General features: G+C 35.0%; 1 protein-coding gene across 1 annotated transcript; it reads left to right on the plus strand.

Annotated features, from left to right (window-relative positions):
- Positions 1-21,367: 21,367 nt before the first annotated feature.
- On the plus strand, positions 21,368-25,922 carry LOC126977470 (peptidyl-prolyl cis-trans isomerase sig-7). The gene has a single exon (XM_050826302.1). The coding sequence runs from the start codon at positions 21,468-21,470 to the stop codon at positions 23,364-23,366; it is 1,899 nt and encodes a 632-aa protein (XP_050682259.1). The 5' UTR covers positions 21,368-21,467; the 3' UTR covers positions 23,367-25,922.
- The last annotated feature ends 1,247 nt before the right edge of the window (positions 25,923-27,169 follow it).

A 27,169-nucleotide genomic window follows, 5' to 3' on the forward strand; every position in this document is an offset into this window, starting at 1 on the left:
CATTATTATTATTATGACAAGCATTTATATCTCGTTTCACCTGTCCCGTTGTCTGTCTGTAATCAAATCTTGCATGTTAAATTTTACTCACTTCCCGTTTGCTTTTTTTTAATTAATTTTATCAAAAAAAAATACTGCATAAATAAAATAAATAAAGAATTATTATTCCATAAGTTGATAAAAAATGTTATGCAAATAGCTTTACCGCGGCAGTTCCCGAGTGCCACACGTCTTTTTTTTTATTAAAACAAATAAAAAAAATGCTTGGTAGCAAGGGAATCATTTTTTTTTTTTTTGACTACAAAACAGAGTTTTCCTAAAAAAATGGTTATTTATAAGGTTTCAATTTGATATTGACACACAGTTAAGATACGGTATGTTTATCAATTTAAAGCTTTCTGATAAACTATATTTTTTGCTATGTTTTGTGGTGCGGTTAGGTTCAGAAAAATTTATTTTTTGACAAAACTTAAGATTTATCAATCTACTTAAAGTTTGTTGTCAAATAAAATTGTTTGCGTTTAGAAGTTAAGTTTGGTTTATTTTTACCTCCTGAGAAAGTTGGAAAGATATAAAAATTGTAATTAGTTATTTATTTTAAACTATTATTTTAATATGATTTCTGAACGACGGGGGACACATCAAAGGAAAATCAAAATCGTTGTTTTTATTTAATTCCGAGCATTTTCATATTTATTCAACTTTTAAACCTTCCCTGGACTACCACAATTAATTTAAGATCAAAATTAGCCAAATCGATCCAGCCGTTCTCGAGTTTTAGCGAGACTAACGAACAGCAATTCATTTATATATATATATCGACCATGGTCTAATCTATATATATATAAAGTAATAGTTGGATGAAACCCATTCGAAATGGAAGAAAATATAACAAAAGTGAAAAATAAATTACGGGCGATCTGAGGTCGGGATATGGAAAACGTTCCATAGGACTTGTAGTTTTACCGAAAACCGAGATAAACCGTTTTTACTCTAAAACCCTTTTCAACTTCCCGACCTCAGACCAATACACAAGACTTTTCCCAATGGGTTTCATCCTACTATTATTTTTTCACATTTTATCATTTTCAAAGGCTAAATTAGCCTGGAGATGAAAATTAATCAATATCATCAAAGCTTCAATAAAATTTATTTTTTATATATTTGATATTCATTTTGTAAGTTTGGAACGTATCCTTTATAATCCCATATAAATTACCATTACTATATTCACGGTTTCTGTGTTCCTACTAATATAATACTAAAGTTGCATATAAATAACATTTACTAAGTTCGTGTTCGGGAAATTTTCCGCTAATGTTTGCCAAATGTAAACACCTTTAAAATTGGTTGTCAGAAAGCATAATGGTTGATGGAGAAGGGTTGGTCGCCCTTTCCCTATACTTGACATTTTAAATTGTTTATTTGTGAACATGTCTCGAGATTTCTGAACAGGAATTTCCTGTTTACCTACATATATTATGTTACGTCATATATCGACAAGTTTTGAGCCTGATCGATTTTATTCTTTTTTATTGAAATGAAATGAAATGAAATGAAATGAAATTTGCAGGAAACATTGTACTTAAGGTGTTAACAATATAATGGATAATCCAATATGTTTCGTCAATTGACATGCAAAATATGTTACAAAATTGTCTAAACACTAATCGTACTGTTATATTGAAACATGTCGGATTTCACAATGATATCAATAATATTTATAAAATGAAATTTTAAGATATTATAATATGAGACGTAAATAACTTAATAATTCACCATTCATTTAGTACCTATTTAGTATAATATTAACAAATTCAATGTCATAAAAGTATATTAATTTACATATATTATTATCAAATAGACTAATTCATTTTGTATTGAAAAATTCATTTAAGCTATAGAAGCATATTTTACACTTTTTCCACCACCGTACATAATATGTCTAATGCGCCACCGACGAGAATGCTAGTAACTATCAACTGTTTTCTCGGAAATCAATAATAATAATACTATATATATAATACTATCAATAATAATAATAATACAATAATAATACTGTTAGCTCTAGAACAGAAATGATACCGAGTGAATAAAAAGATACAGATATAATAATCATAGACATTTATTTAGACGAAACACTAAAAGGTAAAATTACAAACAATAAAGGAATATTAAAGAATAATTGAATTTATTACACAATCTCAATGCTCTTCGCGTACCTGCCTTAGTATTTCAGAAACTAGAGAAGTCCAACCATCATTGAATGGATCCCATTGAGCATTCTTGTCCAAGAGCGCGTTGAAAGATGCCAATGAACGCGGTATAGGTGCCATGGCTCGGGCAACGGTGCGATGAAGCGTGACCACGAAATGTTTTTTTTTTCGTGGGCGAAGATTATTCCATATAGGGACACGTAAACGACACAATTGCTCATGAAGATCTGGAGCATCAACGTCTCCTGGTAAAATTATAATGTATCTCGGAGATTTATTTGGATTTAAAATCGGGCATCACGGTGTTAGTATCCACCATGTTGTTTTAAGTCGATCAGTGTGCACAACCGGCGCGGACGCTAGCTTGAAGACGACTGCGACTTCTCAATGAGCGCTCTACTGATGGACAATAATAACTTACTTCAATCACGTCACCGACATTGACGTACACTGTGGCAACTTCAAACACACTTTGAAAGATGACGTTCGCCATCAGTTCAGCTCAATACACAGAGTAGAATATAATCATACAGGCCATATTACTTTTATATTCTAATTCTCCGACATGTATTAATAATGTAATTATTAATTAATTATAATAGTCTTTACAATCACAGCCGGGCTGTCAGGTTGTCTATAAGCGTAGAGTATATTATAAGTCTAAATCAAATTAAATCATAATCCCTTTATTCATGTAGGTCAAGGAAGTAACAGTTACATCAAAGGTATTCTTTCCTTTTTACATTTACCACCATTTCGGAAAAGCTGAGCTTTAATCAGAAGAAGTGGCAAGAAACTCATTGCCGCTCTTTTTAATCAACATATTATATAGCTTCATCGTTTTACAAATCATTTCAATTACAATATGTAAAGTGATGCAACCAAAATGCTCAAACGTCAAATACTCATGTTAATACTCGCTCCACGAGTGTGTCGAAGCGACAAGCGCTGTCTAAGCTAGTACTCGCTTGATATTAAACAAAAATGCACTAACAAATATTGAACTAGCATCTAAAATTTCATCAGTTTGTTTTTATTTTGAGTGAGTCGCCTACGAAATAGTTAGCTTTCGATTTTGACAAGTAAAATCGAGGCTGTGGGCGAGGCGGTCGTCGAAGTCTTGGCATTTTTTGGTTACCGAATACAGATTGTCATAGAAGAATTATTGTCATTATTCAACCTTGAGTAATTCCATAAAAACGCCGTAAATTTTCGTTGCGCTAGTGCTGCATCAGTGAAGGTAGTGAATTTGAAATTGTGACTCGCCTTTGCCGCAGGGTTGAGCTGGACGTCGTGTTGCTTAAATAATTGCACTGCTGTTCTCGCTTGGCGGTGGATACACTTGCCGAAGTATATCACATTGTCCGCGAATGCTCGTTATAGTCCAGCGACAAAACTATCGGAAGTACACTTATCTATAGCTCGCTCACTCGTTTCTGGCTCTACTCACGTCTCTTTCATCGATGGTTAGATAAGTGCCTTAAGAAGTGACAAGGTAATCAAATTGACTTGATGAACCGCTGAAAATACTTTATGCTGAGATCTATAGATCTCACAACGAACTTATACTCTGCTCAAAGATTACTTACGTAAAACTTTACTGATTGTGATAAAACGCAAACTTGACTTTCGTATTCGGCTTCTTAGCTTAAGCTCAGTATAATTTCAGCTGTCAAATGACTATAAAAACGAAATAAAAGATCATGGTAAGCTAACACTTAGCTATGTAAGTGAGTGGTAGGGCAATACATGGAGGTTCCCTAATTATTATTAATAACAGATTAAAATGTAAAAATAGAAGGGATATTATTAACCTCTCTATAGAACAACTAATTGAGATAGCTTGTATAGAACTAGAGCAATTCATCATTGTAAGTGTATACCGTTCCCCCCACTACATCATATGAACAATTCCAACATAGAATGGAGTAGGTACTATCAAAATTTAGCAAAACCAGCAAGTTAGTTATAGTGTGTGGAGATTTTTATTTAAACTTGCTTGAACATTCTGTCAATTGTACTAGCCTTAAAAATTTATTTTAAAGTTTTAATTTGTTCTATGTATTTTGGGAACCTACTAGAATCACTTCTACAATAGCAACCTGCTTAGATAATATTTTTACGAATTTTTTTTTTATATGAGAGGGGGCAAACGGGCAAGAGGCTCACGGGATGGGGAGAGGTGAGGCAACCGCCCATGGACATCCGCAACAACAGGTGTGTCAAGAAATGCGTTGCCGGCCTTTAAGGTGGGAGTATGCTTTTTTCTTGAAGGTCCCTAAGTCGTATCTGTTCGGGAAGACCGCTGCCGGTAGTTGATTCCACAAAGTGGCTGTGCGAGGCAAGAAATTTCGAAGAAAACGCGTGGTTGTGGAATGCCAGACGTCTACGTGATGCGGATGGTGCTTTGCACGTAATGTCCGATGGTGGAATTCGGCCGCTGGAATTAACCCCAACAGCTCCTCTGAGCACTCCCCGTGATAAATGCGGTAGAAGATGCAGAGAGAACCCACATCTCTACGCAATGCTAGAGAATCAAGCCGATCGGAGATGACTTGATCGTCGATGATTCGAGCCGCTCTTTGTTGTATGCGGTCAAATGGAAGAAGCTGGTACTGGGGAGCACCCGCCCAGAGGTGAGAACAGTACTCCATGTGAGGCCGAATTTGCGCCTTATAAAGTTGCAGGCGGTGGCTTTTAGTGAAGTACTGTCTCGCCTTACTGAGTACACCAAGCTTTTTAGAGGCCAGTTTGGCCTTCTCTTCCAAGTGACCACGGAACTGAACGTCGCTCGATATATCGATGCCAAGTATGCCAATACATGGCTGTGGCAGTTAGAGGAGTGATCTCGAATCGAGGGGATACGACAAAGGGAGACTTTTTAGTGGTGAACGCACAAACTTGTGTCTTCTTGGGGTTGAATTGGACTAAATTTTGTCGGCCCCATTCCGAGACTTTGCAAAGCATAGTCTCGATTTCAGACACAAGTTTGATCCGGTTCTCGTCGACGCTATCCCGGGACATGTTGGCACGGCCGGTGTAGGAAGCATACCCCGTGCTGTCGTCCGCATAGCAATGAATATTGCTGATTTGCAGCATATCATTGATATGCAGAAGAAACAGCGTAGGGGATAGCACACAGCCTTGCGGGACACCAGAGTTTATGGGTTTTAAGTCGGAGCATGCACCGTTGATAACAACCTTGATGCTCCGATCAGCCAAAAAGCTAGTGACCCATTTGCACAACTTCTCGGGAAGCCCATAGGATGGCAGTTTCGCTATAAGCGCTTGATGCCACACCCGATCAAAGGCCTTTGCTATGTCCAAACTCACCGCCAACGCCTCTCCCTTCGACTCAACCGCTTGCGCCCATTTATGGGTGAGGTACGCAAGAAGATCACCAGCTGAGCGACCCTGACAGAAACCGTACTGGCAGTCGCTGATCAGCTGGTGCCCCTCTAGGTATCTCAAGAGCTGGCGGTTGATGATCGACTCCATTACTTTGGAGAAAATGGAGGTAAAGGCAATGGGGCGGTAGTTGGACGGATGTGAGCGTACACCTTTCTTAGGAATCGGGTGCACTAAAGCCGCCTTCCATAATTTCGGGACTACGCCTGATGAGTAGGAGAGCCGGAAAAGACGGGTAAGGACCGGCGCCAGTTCCGGAGCACATGTCCGCAGCACTATCGGGGGAATGCCATCGGGCCACCACTGTTAGGTACAGGCTCTAATTGTGGACGCCCAGGGACGGATTCTCCAGGGCTGCATAGCCTGGTACCGTCCTGGAGTAGTCTCGTTTTAGTCTGTGCTGCCATTTGTATTTGGGAGGGGGGGTGTAGGCCTCCGGATACCCCACTCACCGGACGAAACACAGCGGCATAGCCGCTATTTCACGCCGGTTTCGAGTGGAGGAGTGGTATTTCTCCGGGCGTGCCGGCCCAATTCGGTTTTGTCCGTGAGGACCCAACATGGCACTACCACTCCTATGAATGTTACTATTACTAGTAAACTTATAATTAATAATCTTCAGTCCAACCATTGTGGGCAACTTATAAAAGTAAACACAAGATTGGACAATCTCAGACCAAAAAAGGTGACGATTATACCAGTTATTGGTAGCCGTCTTGAGAGGCTTAGAAAAAATTTGGTAAATACCATACCATTTTTACACTGTGGTGAAACTGCTAATTTTCACTATAACTTAGTCTTCAATTCCTTCTGTGAGGAATTTGACAGGACTCCAGTAACAGTAACAGTAAACAACAAACATTGTTTTAATGATTGGGCAACAATGGGTATCCACAAAAGTCGTAAACGCTTATATGACCTTTATTATGAGAAACATTACAATAATAGTGAAGAATTTAAAATATATGTAAAAAAAATACTCCAAGCTCTTTAAAGTAGTTTGTCATGAAGCGAAGACACGTTTCAGTGCAGATAAAATTAAACATAGTAATAATAAAGTAAAAGCAACTTGGACTGAAATTAACAATGAAAGTGGTAGATCGAAGTGCCGTAACACCTCTATGTGTTTAAATATTAATAATCGCGTCATAAATTCGGAAATAGAAATTGCAAATGAATTTGATAAATACTTCTCCGAAATCCCAATTATCACGACCAAAGACCTAAATTCTTCGCCAAAAGCAGCACATGATATGCTTAAATTACACGTACCAGTATCTTCCATTGATTTGAAATTTAAGTATGTTAAAGGTGTGTGATATACTAAAAATCTTCAAATTAATTAACCTAAAAATACAAAGGATCTATGGGGCCATTCGAATTATATCGTAAAATACATACTTGACATTATAGCACCTGAATTAGCAATAATATTTAACGAATGCATAGATGAGGGTGTGTTCCTTGACCTCATGAAATACAGCAAAGTTATATCTTTGTTTATATCGGGCAGTTCTTTTGACCCTGCTAATTTCAGGCCTGTTTGAGTGCTTCCTGTTTTTAGTAAAATTTTTGAAAAACTTTTGCATCATCAGCTACAAATGCATTTTTGTAAATTATTGAACAAAAATCAAATTAACTAGGGGCTTATCAACAATTAATGCGGGTACTAGACTCATTGAGCACATCTCTGACGCCTGAGAAGAGTCACAGGATGCATTGGGAATTTTTTGTGATTTGTCCAAAGCATTTGACTGCGTCCACCATGAAATTTTACTCCTAAAACTAAAGCATTATGGAGTAAAAAATAGAGACCTTAATCTGTTAAAATCATATTTAAGCGAAAGAGTTCAGATAGTCGATGTAAATGGCAAACGGTCTTCGGGTAAACCTGTGGGAATAGGTGTTCCGCAGGGTTCTATTCTCGGTCCTTTCTTGTTTCTTATATTTATTAACGACCTACCGTTTGTGGTAGATGATAGCCATGAGATTGTATTGTTTGCTGATGATACTTCACTTATTTTTAAGGTGAAACGAAGTGCAGTTAGTGATGACGAGGTAAACAATGCACTCGCAAAGATAGTGCGTTGGTTTGAGACGAATAATCTGCACTTAAACAGTAAAAAAACAAAGTGTTTACGGTTCATTACACCAAACACAGTGGAGGTACAAACCAACGTACTTATAAATGACCTTGTGGATGATGATGAATTTAGTAATTTAGATGAAATTAGTACTTGTGGATACTACGGTCTTTTTGGGTATCATGTTAGATAAAAAGCTTCAGTGGGGTCCACATATTGCCAAACTAGCAGATAGACTCAGTTCTGCGGCATATACGTTAGAAAGATTAGAAAGTACACTAATGTTGCGACCGCTAGATTGGTGTACTTTAGTTATTTTCACAGCATCATGACGTACGGTATTTTACTGTGGGGTCATGCTGCTGACATTGACATAGTGTTTGCTCTGCAAAAGAGAGCTGTGCGTGCTATATATCAGCTTGGTTATAGACAGTCTCTCAAAGAAAAATTTAAAGAAATAAATATTATGACTGTTCATTGTCAGTATATTTATGAAACCTTAATATACGTTCACAAAAACCGTTACCTTTTTGCTCTTAATATTGTTTTTCATTATTAGAAATAAGGGATTGCTTGTAACTAATTCTAGTAGGCTTCATAAGATACATAATAGCTTTAAGGGTAAAAAAAACTTGAATTAGCCACCTCAGACCACCATTTTCCACCATTGCCACGTTGGAACGTGATATTATGCATTAATAGTTCAGTATTTTCAATAGCTGCAGCGCCTGAAAAACTACAGCAGAAAACGGCTGAATACAATTTAGTTAGCTAACAATTAGATTTAGACTTTTCTCAACTTTTGAAAAATTCTTAAAACCATCAATAGTTGTTATTAGACAAATATCGGTTGGGTCTGCACAGTACATATTCTTCATTGTAGACAAACTAATATTGCAATAATTTATGATTCAATTTGTAATATTTAATAGTTATAGTAATGTTGTAATTCCTCAGATTTCTCTTATCTAGTTATAATCAGAGAGTGGTACAGCTGTGTCTGAGGAATGAACAATCATTAGTGATGTCCAGTATATCGATATAATTACAGTTATTTAACTGATATTTTGTATGATTTACGGAATTATTTATTTATTGTTCTTATTCAACTGTTTTATTTGTAGTTGTAAGTTAGGTATTTTCAAACTATTTTCAAATATTTAGAACAATAAAACCACGCCTTAGTTTGATTATAAGAAATGTAACAAAACAACATCCAAATTTATTGTGAACTATGATCCAGATTCATAAATGTATTACGTTGAAACTAAAATGATTTCTTATTTACACGAGCTATTTCAGGAGATAAATATTTTATGAATTGTAGATTTGCCTTTGAAAAGCGCCCTAAGTTTCTTACATCCGTTCTTCACAGATCTGAGGCATAACATAAATATAAAAAAATCCAATATTCAAAAAAGGTATTTAAATTTAAATCTTTATTTAAATACTTAACTTTAGTAAACTTTCAAGGCCAACCATAAACCGTAAATTAAGGATTGGTCTCCACTGCGCTCCTATTAGATAACGCAGGCGTTGTTGCAAAGTGCGGCAAATAATACTACGCTCAAGTGGGCGTACTCGAGCCAGTCTCGCACAATCTGTGGCGTTAACGTGCCATATGTTCTGTTAAACTTTGCTTATATTTAAAACTAAAATTTTCTTTGATTAACGCGAGTGTTACACATTTAAATAAAACACTTTTAAAGGATTAAAACGTGTGTAATTGCAACGGTTTTACATTAGATGTTTGCGTAAAAGTCACATTTTTATTTTAGTTAACCCGACGTGTCAAGACCTTTCTAGATCTTGTTTTCTTGGAACGTCGGGTTTTAAATGTTTTACTTAAATAAAACTAAAATGCCGGATAGCGTAATAAAACTTTGGTAAAATAATACTACAAGAAATAAAAAAGACACTGGGATCACATATCATCAATAAGTATTTTATTCGTTTCAATGTAAAATAACACGAAGCGTATGTTACAAATTTGAAAGATGCCATTGAGTGTCAATATGCCACGCGAATAAGCATCTAATAGTTGCCGTTGATAGTGCGGTATCTAGTTGGACCGCAGCGGAGACCAATCCTTAATCGAAGCCATAAAACGTACATAACCCAAGAAGATAATCAAAATGTCAATATATAATTTAACAGACAATTAATGTCAAACAGACAGACATTTTTAACATATAATTATCATGATTTTAAGTTAAATATAATTTTATTTCGAAACCTTTTTTGCTATTTCTAAGTTTCTAGGGTATTAGGAAGTTTTAAAAGGTTTTATTTCTAGCTACTTATACAGATCTGTGGATCATTAAATGGACGTAATATAAAACTTCATAGATTACACGATGCGCCAAATTTTGACAGTTTTAACTCTGCATCGACCCTTTGTTACAACTATCTAAAACGATGTCTGTCCATATTAAACATGAACTTACCGATGTCGATGTTTTAGACACAACCCTTTAGCCCACCATATGCCGCGTCGCTGAGTGGGCGCCCTTAAATTACGGAACTTCCCTCTCATAATAGAGAGATATGCCTTTAATATCTGCCTGGCAATGCTTCCGCGCTGTGTTTACTTTTTGCAGTCGTTCTTATATTAGAAATTGTAAATTGCAACATCCCTAATTGAAATATACTGCAGTTGTGTATACGTAAAACATATTTTAATTAAGATTATCATCCTAATAACTTAGTTCAGCTTGCATTTATTTTGTATCGATATACTTACAGTTGCCTTATTTTTTTTATGGAATAGGAGGACAAACGTGCGTACGGGTCACCTGGTGTTAAGTGATCACCGCCGCCCACATTCTCTTGAAACACCAGAGGAATCACAAGAGCGTTGCCTTCACACGTTTTGTAGAGTTTCTTGAGTAGTGAATTCGAACCAAGCGATTGTAATAGAATTTTAGCAGTTATTTAAAGTGAATATTTCTAAGGGCACGTTGAGCCCTTTTTTAAGGAAAAGGAGGACAAACGATCGTACGGGTCACCTGGTCTTAAGTGATCCCCGCCACCCACATTCTCTTGCAACCCCAGAGGAATCAAAGATTCGACTTTTGGTATGGAGCAATGGTACTGAAGTCACGTGTGTAAAATTAATTAAAGTGTAAAATTGGGTGATTATTAAAAAAATATTACAAATTTTATGTACTTACAATTTAACTAAATATTTAATCAGCGCAAGAGACTATTAATAGTGTTTTTCCGGATTCATTTACAAGTACTTGACATCTGAGACTTGTATTATAAAACTCAATGATTAAAACCTTTCATATTAATGAAATAATTAACAAATAAATTGCTTTAACAACTATCAAGATAAACTTAACAGTAACCCTACTTGTATCACCACCGTTTGACAACACTCTCCCTAATACCTCGCCTTATATGAATACTGGGTTACGAAATCTGATTGGAAAATCCAAGTGGTTTTCGATCTCTGATCCGGTGCATCCCTTTATCATGTCGAACCATTTTGAACTGTCAGGGATCCTCTACCATGTGGATGGCTCAATCGCTTTGCGTTGCGTAGAGACGTTGCTTCGTTGTGTGTCTTCTACGGCATTTATCACGGGGAGTGTTCCGAAGAGCTATTTCGCCAATATATTTCCCACTAGAATGCGGTTTCTTGTGCAGTGTATCCAATAGTATTATTGCCACATGGGCATAAAAAAGTACTTGTAACCTACCTAAAAGTTCGACCATGCTCCTGTGATTTTATTTATAGTGTGTTCCAGGAGAATGCGGTCCGTTGTGGTCACTTAACAACGTGTGACCCATACGCTAATTTTGTCAAAAAAAAAATTAATATTATCAGACAGCACTTTCTGTACCTTCCATTTTATTATCATTTTCTTGAAATCTGCAATAAAACAGTTCAATATCTCGAATATTCCGCGTGCATTTTCAATCACAATAATTGAAACGAACGACACCTGGCCCCGAAGATCACGTGCTCCACTAAGAGGCTACTTAACGTAAGTGACCCTCTTCGAATCCCAACTGTGCCATCGTCGTTCGAGACACTTCAATAGCCAGCAATTTTACGTGCAATACGCCATCTGCGACCCGCGCCCTGAAAAATAACATCCCCAAAAACATTCCAGAAAAGGATATTAGTCTCTGTGGAACTATAATCGAAGGCAATCGACTCGGCGAATTTTGGACGATCCGACTTTTTTAGTTAGAACAGTAATAAGCTAGGGGACAGAGTAGCGATTTGAATTATAACTGCTGTAAAGTGGTATATATACATCCTTACTAATATTATAAATGTGAATTTAAGTTTGTTTGTTACGATTTTATGCCGGAGCTACTGAACCGATTTTGAAGAAATTTGGTACAGCGATAGACTAGAGTTTGGGGAAATCTATGGTTCCCGCGGCATTTGTGAAAAACGGAAAACTCATGTCGATGAGCTATAACCATACCAAGAGTAGGTTTAGTTTGCCATAACAATATTCCTCGAAATAAGATTCATATAATATGTTGGGAACGGGAGCGAAAACGGCAACCAGAACTGGAATAGGACATGCGATAATCTTCATTTCAAAATTACTTATTATTTTTAAAAAACATTTATCTACGCGGACGAAGTCGCAGGCATCAGCAACTAAAATATATTTATTTGTTAAAAATTTATCCTCTTCAAAAAACTTTGAGCCTTATAATAATAATTTAATTGTGTTATTATAAGAGTGACGGTCTTAGTGACTTTACAAACATATTTTAGAAAAGTATTTGAATTAAAAAATATAAGCGATTTAGCGTGTAGGCGAAGAAACAATTACATTTTTTTGACATGTTCTGCCATGAAGCGTTTTGTGTTTCAATTTAAAAGACGCCGTAGCTAGGATATTACTGTTGTTAATGAGACTTATCTCAAAGTGACGAGTGCTATTGCGATCTACTCAGAATTTTGGGTTCTATCAAGAATCCTAATCGCCAGGGCAGGAGTCCGGGGCCTCCACAAAAGAGGGAAAAGGGAGAAGAGGGTTCCAAAAAAAATCAAATTCAAACTAGTACACACTAAAAAACAACTTTTCCTTTCCCTTTTTCTTTTCCTATTTTTTTTTTTCACGTCTTACCTTATTACCTATAGTATTTAGTACAAACATGATTATATCAAATAGTAACAGAAGTCTTCGATTTATTTGTTCACTACAACCAGTCAATAAGTAAAATTTAAAGAGCTCAAATGGCCCTGATAAGCACTAATTGCAAAGCTCTTCTGAGCATTGGAAGTAATTTATTTCGGGCACAGGTTTTCAGAGAAAACTCGAACGATTTTTCGGCGAGAAAAGCTCGGAAGGATCTGTTACTTATCATTTAAATTCAATTTCAGCTAACTTTTTGACTATAAAAGAATCTATACTTGGAAAATTATTTGGGGCCAGAGTCTCCAATCTTTTGTTGCCCCATGGCCTCTGGACCTCTTGATAGCTATGTAATAAGCAGGCCGCCTACAGCATAATATGATGAAACATCTTACTCGACTTGTCACTATTTCACAAAAAATTTTTTAAGACACAGAATCACTTTGAAACGTTAAAAATTCTCCAATAATTTTTAAAGTCGATGACGCTATAAAAGAAAAACAAAAGCCATAAATGTGCAACGGATGCTCTCCCTCCCGTCTCTATTTAATCTGTTTGGATATCGTAAAACGTCTCGATACAATAAACAGACGAGTGCAAAAATCTCCTTGTCTTATCAAACAGCCAGATTACACATAAAAATGTTAAACGATCTTGAACACGTATTGAAAAAATTGAGGGGAAATGAAGGGCGAAATTGGTCGCGCTCTGTGTTCGTATATTAAATTAATGTGAATTTGTGATCGTATTTTTGTTTTTACTCTGTGCAAAATCTATATATATATAACAAAATTGTAAACGTGATATGTTTGTACTATCGAATAAATTGACCACCACCTTAATGTCATTTTTCTATTGTATCATAATATACAAGTATTGATATTAGATTGAACATATATTTTAGTCGTTGATTAACGCGTTACACATTTAAATAAAAAACTTTTTAAAGGATTAAGATGCGTTTAATTGTTACTGTTATTTTACATTCACTTTTGCGTAAAAGTTACATTTTTAATATTATTTTAACTAACCCGACATTACAAAACACAGTCCCAATTACACGCGTTTTAATCCTATAAAAAGTGTTTTATTTAAATTGAACATATAATATATCCTAAGTAAATTTCATCATTTTATTAGACACTGAGGGACCAATTGTCAGACAATCTTTTTCGTCAAAATATATGTTTTTATAATTTTAATAGAATTATCAACAAAGTGGGCTATGAGTCGGTTGTGTCAATGGTAATTTTTTTTAATCCCCTCATATTGGTGCACCAAACCAGTAGATTTTAGAGTCAGTGACAGTAACATTATCGCGAATTTAATGGTTTTTTCCCATCTCAAAAAATGTCCAACGCCTAAAGAAGGTTTTATTTCAAAAATCCAAACCCAATCATCTCGAAGACATCACAAAATTGTATAAAATAAGAGTTATAAAAGCAAAAATGGGCATCAGAAGGTATTCCTCTTAAATTATGCAACATTTGTATGGAAATACGGCGACACCCCAGACTCTCGCCTCTTTAAAAATACATCCATGTTATTTGTTGTGTCGGTTTGACGCTCTCTAGTGACTTGATTGCTTTTTCATGTAGATTCCAAGATATAAATATAGATAAGTTCGCTATGAATGTTGTTTTGACGAGGCCGATGGCTCCAGGACCGAGATTCAATTCTCGCTTGAAACAAAATAGTCTTTTTGCTCTGTGCAGTTTTTCTTCACATATCATCATACTTCAGCTGCCATAATTTAATAAAAAGTTATTTAACTAAATTGGCTGTAATTAATATTACCTTCTTTATAATAATATTGTTCTTTCTACAAACGTAAAATAGCACGAGGAAATTTTTTAAGAATTTTTGTTTCGTTAAGCCAAAGAAGTATAACTTCTTCCGTCGGTACATAAGTACAAACACACCTATATTTTCTTTTTTATATTAGAGGGGGCTTACTGGCAAGAAGCTCACGTGATGGAAAGTGGTGATGCAAGCGCCCATGGACAATGCAACACCAGAGGTCAGGAGATCATTGCACGGGCTAAGGCTGGATCCTGTTTTTTTTTTATGGAATAGGAGGACAAACGAGCGTACGGGTCACCTGGTGTTAAGTGATCACCACCGCCCACATTCTCTTGCAACACCAGAGGAATCGCAAGAGCCTTGCCGGCCTTTAAGGAAGGTGTACGCGCTTTTTTTGAAGGTACCCATGTTGTATCGTCCCGGAAACACCGCACAAGGAAGCTCATTCCACAACTTCGTAGTACGAGGAAGAAAGCTCCTTGAAAACCACTGTTACCAGAAACTCTGCTTCTCTGTTTTTAAATGTTTCATGTTATTCTTTATGTAATTTTATTATTTATAATCGGTAGTTAAATTCTCACAAAATATCTTTATTTATTTACGTGTTTTTGGGGTATATATACGGGCTGTATTATGTGTGTGGATTGATGCATCTACTGAACTCAATACGTCAACAGTTACGATGCCTGTGCTCAAGTAGTCTTAGGCCTTCGTGGGAAGAGAATATGAATAAAGTGATTTAGATTTGATTTGATTTAAATGCTATCTGTGATAGTGAAGCAAGTGTAACCATTTTTGTGTTTCGGTTTTAAGGGTGTGAAGTGAAGCAGAAATGTGTAACCATTTTTGTGTTTCGGTTTTAAGGGTGTCGTAGCTAAGAGAAAATATAATTTTTATTATAAGAGGTAAAAAATTTAACAAAAAGACGTAACGCAATATTTAACAAACATTATGGCTACGATGGTTACCTATTAATACATAGGTAGGTATATATAATACCGAATAATAGAAAATCTTGTGATACCGCTCCTGAAGAAGGTTCCACTTCAAAAAAATTAAGACCGTAAAGTTACTTACGTAAACGCTTTGATTACAGAATTTTTGTATTAACAATATTTACAGCTAAATTTATTGAAGTAGGCGTTACTTTGCGGAAATCCATAATTATACAAATGATTTAAGTTTTCTTCAATGTTAATTCTGCCAGTATTTGCCATCCTCAGGACGTGTTGTCTCGCCAAAATCTGGCACGAGACCCGTGCCAATGAGTCTCAATGATGCCTCGTGTAGAGGCGAAACACGTGTCGAATTGTTTAAAAACAAATATTGGCGGAATTAACACTAAAGAAAACTTAAATCATTTGTATATTTACAGCTGACTTTTTTGAATTTTGTTTAGCAGTGAGACTCATAAAGGTACGTACATGGAAAAGCTACTCAATGTACAAGAGAATGTTAGTCGGCAACTTTTTATTTTTTATGAATAGGAATGGATACTTACGTAACAACTTAAATCGAGGCTTATTATCTTAGTACTAATAAAGATATTTTATCATTAAAGTCATTGAAATTCATGAAAAAGTTGTCAATCACTTAAATTTACAATTAATAACAAAACATCAGAGACTATCGACAGTATAATTATAATATACAATAAATAACAAATAAAAATCAATTGTCAACTAAACGTTAACTATAACATAGCTAGGTGATGATAAAATAATACTAAGTATAGATTTTTTATGGTGTTTTAAGGGTTCCGTAGCCAAATGCCAAAAAACGGAACCCTTATAGATTCGTCTGTCTGTACGTCCATACGTCACAGCAACTTTTTCTGATACTATTTGAACTATACTTGGTAAGTAAATGTATAATGTAAGCCGCATTAAGATTTTCACACAAAAAAGAAAAAAAAACAACTAATTTTGAGGGTTCCCCATACTTAAAACTGAAACTCAAAAATGTTTTTTCCTCAAAGCCATACGTGTTGGGTGTGTATCATTATCTTATGTATAAGGTAACAATTGTACCGGTTAGAGTCTTTGGGCCTTTCAAGAAACCTGAGTGGCACTACATTGTAGTGGGCAGGGCGTATCAATTACCATCAGCTGTACCTCCTGCTGGCCTCGTCACTTAAATAATAAAAATATATTATATACAAAAACCTCATGAAAAATTATCGAATTCATTATGAAAACAGCAATATTAAATCCGTCGGGTCATAAAGAAGTTAGTTGATACAGACATTCAGCGGAAAACGACTTAGCTTATACTATGGAATGTTAAATCTACTAATCAGTAGTACATAAACCTGTTTTAAAACTATTTTCGCACTTTAATTATTATGTCATGAGGAAAATACGATAATAACTCACCTATTAACATTAATTAACTTGTCGTAGAAAATACGTTGTTTTTATCTTAGCGCATATTAATTAGATTCAAATAGAAATATTTTACAACTTATACGAGGGCTGCACTAAAAGTATTGGGAATCAAGAGAGTGACACAACATTACTATTTAAAAATGTATTTATTGCTTTTCGAAGTATTCTCCGCGAAATTTGACATATTTTTCCATACGATGGAACCAATCATTGAAGCAACCATTCCATTCGGAAGTTGGGGTCTCCAAAATGGCCGTTTTGTAGGCGTCCACAGCTTTTTCAGGTGATGAAAATCTCTGACCACGCAATTTATTCTTTATTTTAGGGAAAGTATAGAAATCATTAGGGCTTAGGTCGGGGCTGTACGGCGGATGGTCTAATAATTCTATGTTTTCTTGCTCTAAAAACTCTTTTTTTCGTCTGTGCGCGGTGTGAGAATTCGCATTGTCGTGATGGAGGATGATGCGGCGGTTGCAGTTCTCTTTAGGGAGTTCAGAAATGACCTGTGGCAAACAAAAACTAGCATACCATTCTGCATTAACCGTTCTTTGTCCCTCAAGAGGAATAGTCGCAACATGGCCGGTTTTGGAGTCAAACGTGGCCACCATTTTTTTTGCAACACTCCGTGAATGAACAATTTTTGTTGGCTTTAACTCATTTTCGAACACCCAAACTCGTGACTGGTTTTTTGTTTAGGGTTCGTACGCGTATATCCAGGATTCGTCACCTGATACGATGTTGTATACAGCATTTGAGGATCCTGCGTGTAATCTTTCGAGAGTTCTGACGCACCAAGTAACGCGAGCCGCTTTTTGCTCTTCACAGAGCAAATGCGGTATCCATCGGGAAAATAACTTTTTTACACCTAATTGTTCATGCAAGACTATTTCTATTTGACTCATGCGAATGTCTAAAGTTGCCTGAATTTCGAGGTATGTCACATGTCGATCTTCCTCAATCAGCTTACGCACAGCATCAACGTTTTCTTTGGTAACTGCAGTTTTTGGACAACCTTGACGGGGATCATCACAGAACTTGACACGTCCACGTTGAAATTCTGCAAACCAGCGATAAATTGTGGTTTTGGATGGGCTTCATAACCAAATGCAGAAATCATCCTGTCAACACACTGTTTTTGTTTTAAACCACTTCGAAAGTCATAATAATTCATCGCTCTAGAATTTTCTCGAGTCAATTCCATTTTCTCAACGACTAAACATGTTTGAAAAGAACTTGTGACAAGACCGAGAATCTTTTTTTAAATAAATAAATGGTATTCGATTTTTAAAACCAAGGAGTTTTCAATTAAATTTTTATATGACAGGAACAGTGGAAGTGAGAGGGTGTAGACAAGCAAAAGAGGCCCTACTCCAAGTAGACTTCAGGCTCTCTCGCAAGCTACTAAAACTCCCACGCCAAAGATTACGTAAATTAACCCATGTTATAACGGGCCACGGCCCTTTTAACAAACATCTGTTTAGTATAGGTGTCACCGACAGCCCGCTGTGCAGAGCCTGCATGGAGACAGAAGAGACGGCCGCACACATCATTCTGGAGTGTAGGAGTGTGGCCACTTACCGGGCCAAACACCTGGAGTCACCAAGGACTCTCCCCGAGGTCATGGGTGACATCAGAGGTTTGATTAACTACCTTGAGGAGCTGGGATGGCAAGATTAGCTGCCCACCTCACCACGCAAAATAGGCGCGCCATAGTCGTCGAGTTGCGGATAGTAGCCCGTGATAACCTATAACCTATAACAGTGGAAATATTCCATTGCCGATACTTTTAGTGCAGCCCTCGTAGTATCTACTTATTATGACGCAATGGTTAGTAGAAAAAAGATCACTAGGTACGTGTGAAGTAGGTTAATTTTTGATGCTTAAATTTCAATTGTCTTAAACTATATTAAGGATTGTGAAAATTGCTTGATGTAATTTGACATTGAAAGTACAAATATTTATAATTATTGAATAGTTATTAGTTTTATTTTAATTCTACTTAAAATCGTTGTATTTATGTTAGTACCTAAGATACTTTACAACTCCCTGAAATGTCTCTTTATTCGTAGGTATTATTTTGATATGAAGCAATCTATTCTTAAAATATTGCTTCAAAACCTCATCGCTTTCTATCAAACATGATAACAAACCACTAAAGTACATGCTCCAATACAAACATAACCTTCCTCGGAGGTATTAAGTTTCAAAATGCTTTACAGCCACGGCTTACGGCAAGACAGCCGTTTACACCGAACTAACCTTATAACCTTCGAAGAATGGTTGGTAAATTTTCAATACTCACTTTATTAGGGGTGAAAACGGAAGGAGGGTGAACGAAACTGGCTTTATTAGATTTTCTAGAAACGTGAGCATATAGCCAATGGCTGTAGGCTGTTGCCATTGACACCTTTCTATTGAAAAATGAAAATTAAATTTAAAACGTCACTCGCAATAATAAGTTTCCTACGGTCCTGCCAGAGGGCTTGCAATACCTGCCTACGATACTATTACAATATTTTATTTATTGCAGTTTTTTATCGTGTAGTTGCATGAAATATCATTTACTTAACAGCCGACAGACGTCCACTGCTGGACAAAGGACTCTCCCAATGTGGGGGGGAATTTGCCTTAATCTCCAGTGAGGCTCCTTTGCACAAGATGCCGGCTAGATTACGGGTACCACAACGGTGCCTATTTCTGCCGTGAAGTAGTAATGTGTAAACATTACTGTGTTTCGGTCTGAAGGGCGCCGTAGCTAGGGAAATTACTGGGCAAATGAGACTTTACATCTTATGTCTCATGGTGACGAGCGCAATAGTAGTGCCGCTCAGAATTAGTGGGTTTTTCAAAAATCCTGAGCGGCACTGCATTGTAATGGGTAGGGCGTATCAATAATAATCAGTGGAACGTCCTGCTCAAGTCATCCCTTATTTTCATTATAAAAAAAATTAACAAAAAACCAACCGACTTCAAAAATACTATTCCAAAACAATACACATAATGTGCACTAAAAAGTATAAAAATAATTTATTTTTATACAATCTAATTAATTAATCTAATTCTAGTTACATATCTTTCTCTTAAGGATAACACACTATATCCATTCTAATACTTGCAAAAAAAATCAATTATAAAGCGGTAATATAAAAGCTGTTTACACAAATATGATCCTTATCATTAATTTATTACTGCATAATATTATAAAATAATTCAGAAATAAGTTATTGTTTCATTTTTAACTCATTAACTTTGATTACACATTTCCGATTACCTTAGACAACATTATTCCCAAATATATCTCTCGCGCTAAGCCTGCGTGCATAAACGCTAGTAGGGCAGATGATCTACTTTGCTTTCAGCATCGCACACAGTACGATGCACCTTTAGTCCTTTCTAAACTATCTTATTATAACGTCGACATCAGTAGGTACTTAAATTAGAATCCTAACTCCAATCCTTACAAAACAAACTAATATGTAATTTAAGTACACTAAGACAAACATACAAATAAAAGTAGACTTCACTTTGGAAATGCGAATTATTTTTCTCTTCAAATGACCAATAATTGAAATAAAAAATGGCAATAATTGAAATAAAAAATGAGGGATACCTATTTCTAATTTAATGCTTTGGTAGCTCTGTTTATACTTTATAATAATTTACTACATAAATTTATTGTCTGCAGGTCTAAATCATCAGTATCATTTTGAAATTATATATGATATAATATTTTATGATTTACCGTTTAGACTACTATTTTAACTAAGCAAAAGTCAAAATAGGTAGATAAAATTAAATATAATTTTAAACTTCGTTCCTTAAGAAACTTAATTCTACTTTAAACTGCCATCTATGTTAGGACATTAATAACACGCCCATGCTAAGCACAAAATAATATGATATTGGGCATGATGTCTTTTAAACAAACTAGATGGCAGTGTAAAATAAACTAAGGTTTGTATTTTGCATAAATAGCAAATTTGCAACCAACATTGTTGTAATGGTAGTTTCAAAACTTAAACTAGACCTCTGTAAAATTTTCATTTACTTGATTAAGAACAATATTATTTTTAATTCCCTTTGGCGCATGACTCCAGTTATATCTTGTAGCATAAGCAAGTTTTAAGTTATTTCAGCAACCACAAAAATGTGCAGACACATTATGTTAAAACATTTGAATTTTGACTGAAAAAGAATAGTACCTATTTGTGGTTTGTAGAATGTGACTTGGCTCAGAGCAATTCAGAATGCTGAACTCAAATAATTCTGAATGCTCCGAGTCACGAGTGACTTGGTGCCAAAACTGACAAGTGTTGTTGACAGTGACAAATGACAGCTGTTTGCATAACGCTAAAGAGAGATCGATAATTTGAAATTTTAGGTTATTTAAGATACGAAAATATTGTGATGTGTCGTTTTTATTTCATGTTTATTGAGTGAACAATTATTTAAACTATGTCTGTGGTTATTGAAACAACTCTTGGTGATATTACTGTTGACTTGTATCTGGAACAAAGGCCTGCAACATGTCTGAACTTTTTAAAGTTGTGCAAAATGAAATATTACAATTACAACTTATTTCATACGATACGAAGTGGTTTTATAGCACAAACAGGAGACCCTTCGGGCGATGGCTCTAAGGGAGAATCTATCTGGGGTATTTTAGAAGGCCCACAAAAGAGATATTTTTCTGGAGAAAAAAGGCCAAAAATAAGGCATTCTGATGCTGGTTTGTTGTCAATGGTTTGCACGGATGATATGATGGTAGGTTCTCAGTTCTTTCTTACGCTAGCTCCTGATTTAGACTCACTAGATGGCACTCATTGTGTTATTGGTGAAGTTTCAGAAGGGCATGATGTTTTAAACAAATTCAATGAAGTAATTTGTGATGAAAATCATCGACCCTATCGAGATGTGCGCATTACCCATACAGTCATCCTGAATGACCCTTTCAATGACCCACCTGGATTGATAGCACCTTCTAGATCACCATCACCAAATGCAGAGAGGCTAAAAGGTGGAAGAATTGCTCCTGATGAAGAAATAGATGAAACTGAAGGCAAAACAGCTGAAGAGTTACAAGAAATGATAGAAGAAAAGGAAGCAAAAGCTCGTGCCACTATATTAGAAATTGTTGGAGATTTACCTGATGCTGATATAGCCCCACCTGAAAATGTTTTATTTGTTTGTAAATTGAATCCAGTCACATCTGATGATGATTTAGAAATTATATTCAGTAGATTTGGGAAAATTGTTAGTTGTGAAGTTATAAGAGATAAAAAGACTGGTAATTCTTTGCAATATGCATTCATTGAATTTGCAGATAAAAAGTTTTGTGAAGATGCATATTTGAAAATGGACAATGTATTAATTGATGATAGAAGAATTCATGTAGACTTTTCACAATCAGTATCCAAAATGAGATGGTTGGGTAAGGGTAGAGGTGTTCAATATTTAGATGACTCTCAAGATGAAGTCATATCAGAAAAATATTCCAGCAGAGAGACAGATAGAAGAGCCCGTGAAGACAGAAAATATAAAACAGACTCTCATAGTCGTGACCACAGACATGACAGAAGAGACCATTATGAAAATAGAATAGATAGAAATTTTGATAAGAAATCCAAAGACCAATTGAGACAGAGCAGCAATAGTCATTCTAGAACAAGTCAATCTCAGAATAAATCATATAAAACAGCATTAGAACCTGATAGAGAAAAGTCTCACAAGAATGGGCAACATATTAATTCTTATAGAAATAAAAATGAGCACCGTAGTAGATCACCAATAAAAAACATTAAAAGCCAGTCTCCATCAAGAAAACAAACAAACCCATCTAATGAGAGAGAAATACATGATAGATCTAAAATAAGAAAAGATTACCATAGTCACAGTTCAAGGCATGAAAGAGAAAAAAGCAGAAAATCGGCTCATAAAGGTAATGGTTGTGATGAGCCAAAAACTCCATCTCCAACTTTACAGACTAAAAATGAAAAGGAGAATTTACAAAATAAATGTAAGAAAAATAAACATAAATTAAAAGAAAATTTGAAAAACAAGAAAAAATCTGGAAAGCAAAGATCATCACCAAGCTCATCATCATCATCAGAATCTAGTTCATCAACAAGTTCTAGTGACTCTAGTTCTTCAAGTGAATCAGATAGAAAAAGAAAGAAAATAGTTAAAAAGAAACGAAAATATTCTACTTCAAGCAGTAGTAGCTCCTCAACAAGCAGCTCTTCCAGTAGTACATCAAGTAGTGATAGTTCTAGTTCTGACGGTCATATTAGCAGGAAAAGACGTAAAAAAAATGGGACCAAGAAAACTTCTTCAAAGATGACAAAAAGTAAATAAATATTAGTTACTGCAATTTATTAAGTCTTCTTATGCCTAATTTTTACTTAAAAATGGATAAAATAATTTGTACTTAACATACATTGGACTGCTGAGATTGGGCTTATGCCCCTGGTCTCAGAAGTCCAATGTTAGAACAAATGTGACCTATGGTGTCAATGGTATGATGTTATAAATAGTTGTACCAGTAAGTCTTTTAGTCTGATGATTGTCTCATTGTACCCAGTTTTAGTTACCACTTGTAGAAACATATGTGTTGGTTTATTTGTTTTAATTCATTCTATCATACAAAGTGTTAGGGTATTTTTTTTTTCATGAAACCTTACCTGATAGTGATCACCACCACCCCTCTCACCACCAGAAGAATCACAGGTTTATGTATTTCAGAGAAATCAACGATCTTTAAAAAAGCATTAATATTCTTTGCATGTTTTATATAACATGGAAACTATAATATATAAAATAAAATTATAACACACACATTTGTTTCTCATAGGTTGACATAGGTAAGGTAAACAATTGTATGAATAAAAGGTTCTATCATCCAATTATTTATACCAACAATCTGCTACTAACCAATAGTAGCAGAAAGCATATTTAAAGTTATTATTTCGTTATATAACATGCTATCTTTTACTGTCAAAATGAAAAAGAAAGTGACAATATTATATTTAATGAAATATTAACTTTAAGAATGCTTTTGCAACTGGCGGTTAGACATGCTAATTCTTTAAATAGATAAAAATATGGAATTATTGTAGTTGCATCACTAACTTTATGATTATTTATATTATAATTATTTAAAAAATTCTCATTATAATTAATATTATTATTATATTAATTATTCAATTATCAATGTCACAACTGAGTTTAAGACTATGATTAAATTTAATAAATTAACTTGACTCTATCAAGTACATAGAATAGGAGAGCTTTTAAGAAATGGTTGATGCCGCATGGAATAAACCAGGAAAGTATAACAGCAGTAGGGCTTGCAAAAACTTATTGCTTTGTTTAAAGAGATTTTCCGGTCTTTATATTGTTTTTTTTTTATGTCTGATTGTGTTTGATAATGCTGGAAATAATAGTAATTATTTATTTTCTTTAATATTAAGATTTCTAACCGCAATATAAACTATTGAGGTCAAACTTGATATTATTATAAATTTACCTTATATTAAAGAACAGATCAATTAAAAGAAATATTTCAACTCTGATTTGTGTTCCATTATCAAGACTAAATAACCCAAATATGAATGTCTTTGGTCAAGTTGAGTTATTTGAAAAAAAAAAATTGAAATTAATAAATTTCCTGTTTAAAAGCGGTTTGCCCTAAACAGCACCATTTTTCTAAGTTTTGTCTACACTGTAGGTAGTTTTTAGTTAGATGTTTAATCTACTTAATGTGGTGTGGCATTCATCACAATAATCCTGTATGGTCAAGTAATTAGTCATAGTTATTCTATGAAAATTTTGTCATGGTAATTTTATTGCTATATAATATTAATATGTCATCAATATGTAATTCTTAAGTCAAAATAAAGCACAATCTGTTTTATTAAGAAATGCAATGTAAAGTTACTCCAAATTTAAAATTATTTCCCCCTGTCATGTGGTTTTGTTGTGACAAAGGTAAATAAACACAAGAGTATTAAATTTTTAATTACTTTGTATTGCATTTATTAATAACACAGAATAAGTTTATTGTAGCAATGGAATGGGTCAATGTGTTATTTTTTTGTGTCTTGCTGTCTATTGTATCTGCTGTAAAGAGTGATATTATGCCATTAGTGCCTTATGCTGCAACAAACACCTCAAGAGTTAGCTAATATGTGTGCATAAAAGTTTTTTAAGGATATTTTAGGAATTCAGGTACACTTTCATTAAGGAATAGCTGGAAGCCATCCACTGCTGGATAAAGGCCTTCCCCATAGATCTCCGACCATCTCTCCGTTGATCTATGTGCCCTGCCCACTGCCACTTTAGTTTCTCATTTATTTAGGCTATGTCGGTAACTTTGGTTCTACGGATCTCCTCATTTCTGATTCGATCTCGCAGGGAAACTTCGAGCATAGCCCTCTCCATTTAGCAATATGTGTCCCAACAAATACCCACCAATGACTACAAATATTAATGTAAGCAGTAAATAATCAATGAATTTGGCGATTAGCAACATCTCAAAGATTAAAACATGGAAATCCTTACAATAAGTAAAGGCAGCATTCGCTATTTTCTTTAAAAGGTTAACTATTAGATCTTGTGCACATATATGTTAAGATAAACACTTAAAAAACTTCTCACATTCAGTGGGTGGACCTGCAGGTGGGGGGAAATTGTTTAAAGGTCGTATAACTGAACCTGTAACTAACTGAATAAGAACCTGTGACGTATTGCGTTTTGAAATACTATACGCGTTCCGTGTTTTTGGATTGGTAAAATATTACTACCTTTGTATTAAAAGTATAAAATTAAATTATTAAGAGTTATATCAATACATTTAATTTATATTTTTTGTAGAATATAAGTTTCTTTAAGAAATAAAAGAACATGTACTTATGTAATTGTTTTAGTTTATAAGTATATAAGTACCTAAATAAAATATTACCGCTGTTAAACCGACTTCAAAACAAGATGTCCAAGCCTATGGCATTTCTTAGGGTAGTTAGCGCGGAAATCTATAAGACTCATTTGAAAGTGTAGCTTTATGCTTCCAAAATTATCTCCATATAGGTATAAATAAAATCCAAGTAATCTTATGATGAAATCTATGCAGTAGTTATGCAGAAAATTCACTCAGGTACACGTAAAAAAGATTTTTGATTTCTCACCAACTACTCAAGTACGACAACCAAACTCTTAAAAGTTGTTTATGAATTTTATAGAACAGTTGAATGGGCAATTTAAAAAAAACGGCGTGAGCCTGTATCGTCGACACGGCCACGGGTTTTGCGTGAATTACTTAGGTAAGTACCTAAGTCAAAGTCAAATAAACATTATTCAATTAGGCTACCATATGTTCGGAAATATAGAGCTCGTGACAAGAAACTCAACGGCCACTCTTTTCAATTAAATAGAGTATTTTACAATGGTTGTAATATACATAAGAAATTTGTTTTTTAGGTGCTGCATCCAATTATTAAATCGTTTTTAAATAATATCAAATAGTTCATAAAAAGTAATAAAGAATAAACTTTATAAATCTAAATCATCGTATATGTCATAATATGCACAGCTGTGAACGGCTGGATCACTTGGCGTTGCGTAGAGACGTCGCTTTATTGTGTGTCTTCTGACGCATTTACCACGGAGAGTGTTCCGAAGAGCTGTTTCGCCTGATTCCTGCCGTCGAATTCCACCTTCGCACGACATGCCAAAAATAAGGATATCAACCCTCGTGCGGTCTTCAAGGTTTCTACCAAGTAGTACAAAGATGTAGAATAAGCTTCCTTGTGCGGTGTTTCCGTGACGATATGACATGGGTACTTTCAAAAAAAGCGCGTACATCTTCCTTAAAGGCCGGCAACGCTTCTGTGATTCCTCTGGTGTTCCAAGAGAATGTGGGCGGCGGTGATCACTTAACACCAGGTGACCCTTACACTCGCTTGTCCTTGTCCTCTTTTCCATAAAAAAAGTGCTTGAATTCATTGTTTGTTGCTGCATTAACATTTTCCAATCCATTTCCAAAAAAAAATCCTCGTCTGGAAATGTATAAGTGAGTACTTAATATTATATTTAGCTTGTTTCAGGTTTGTATTTCCGAAGAGCATAAAATTCAAATAATATTCGGGTAAAATATATTTATT

This window comes from Leptidea sinapis, chromosome 45 (assembly GCF_905404315.1).
Source record: "Leptidea sinapis chromosome 45, ilLepSina1.1, whole genome shotgun sequence".
NCBI lineage: Eukaryota > Metazoa > Arthropoda > Insecta > Lepidoptera > Pieridae > Leptidea > Leptidea sinapis.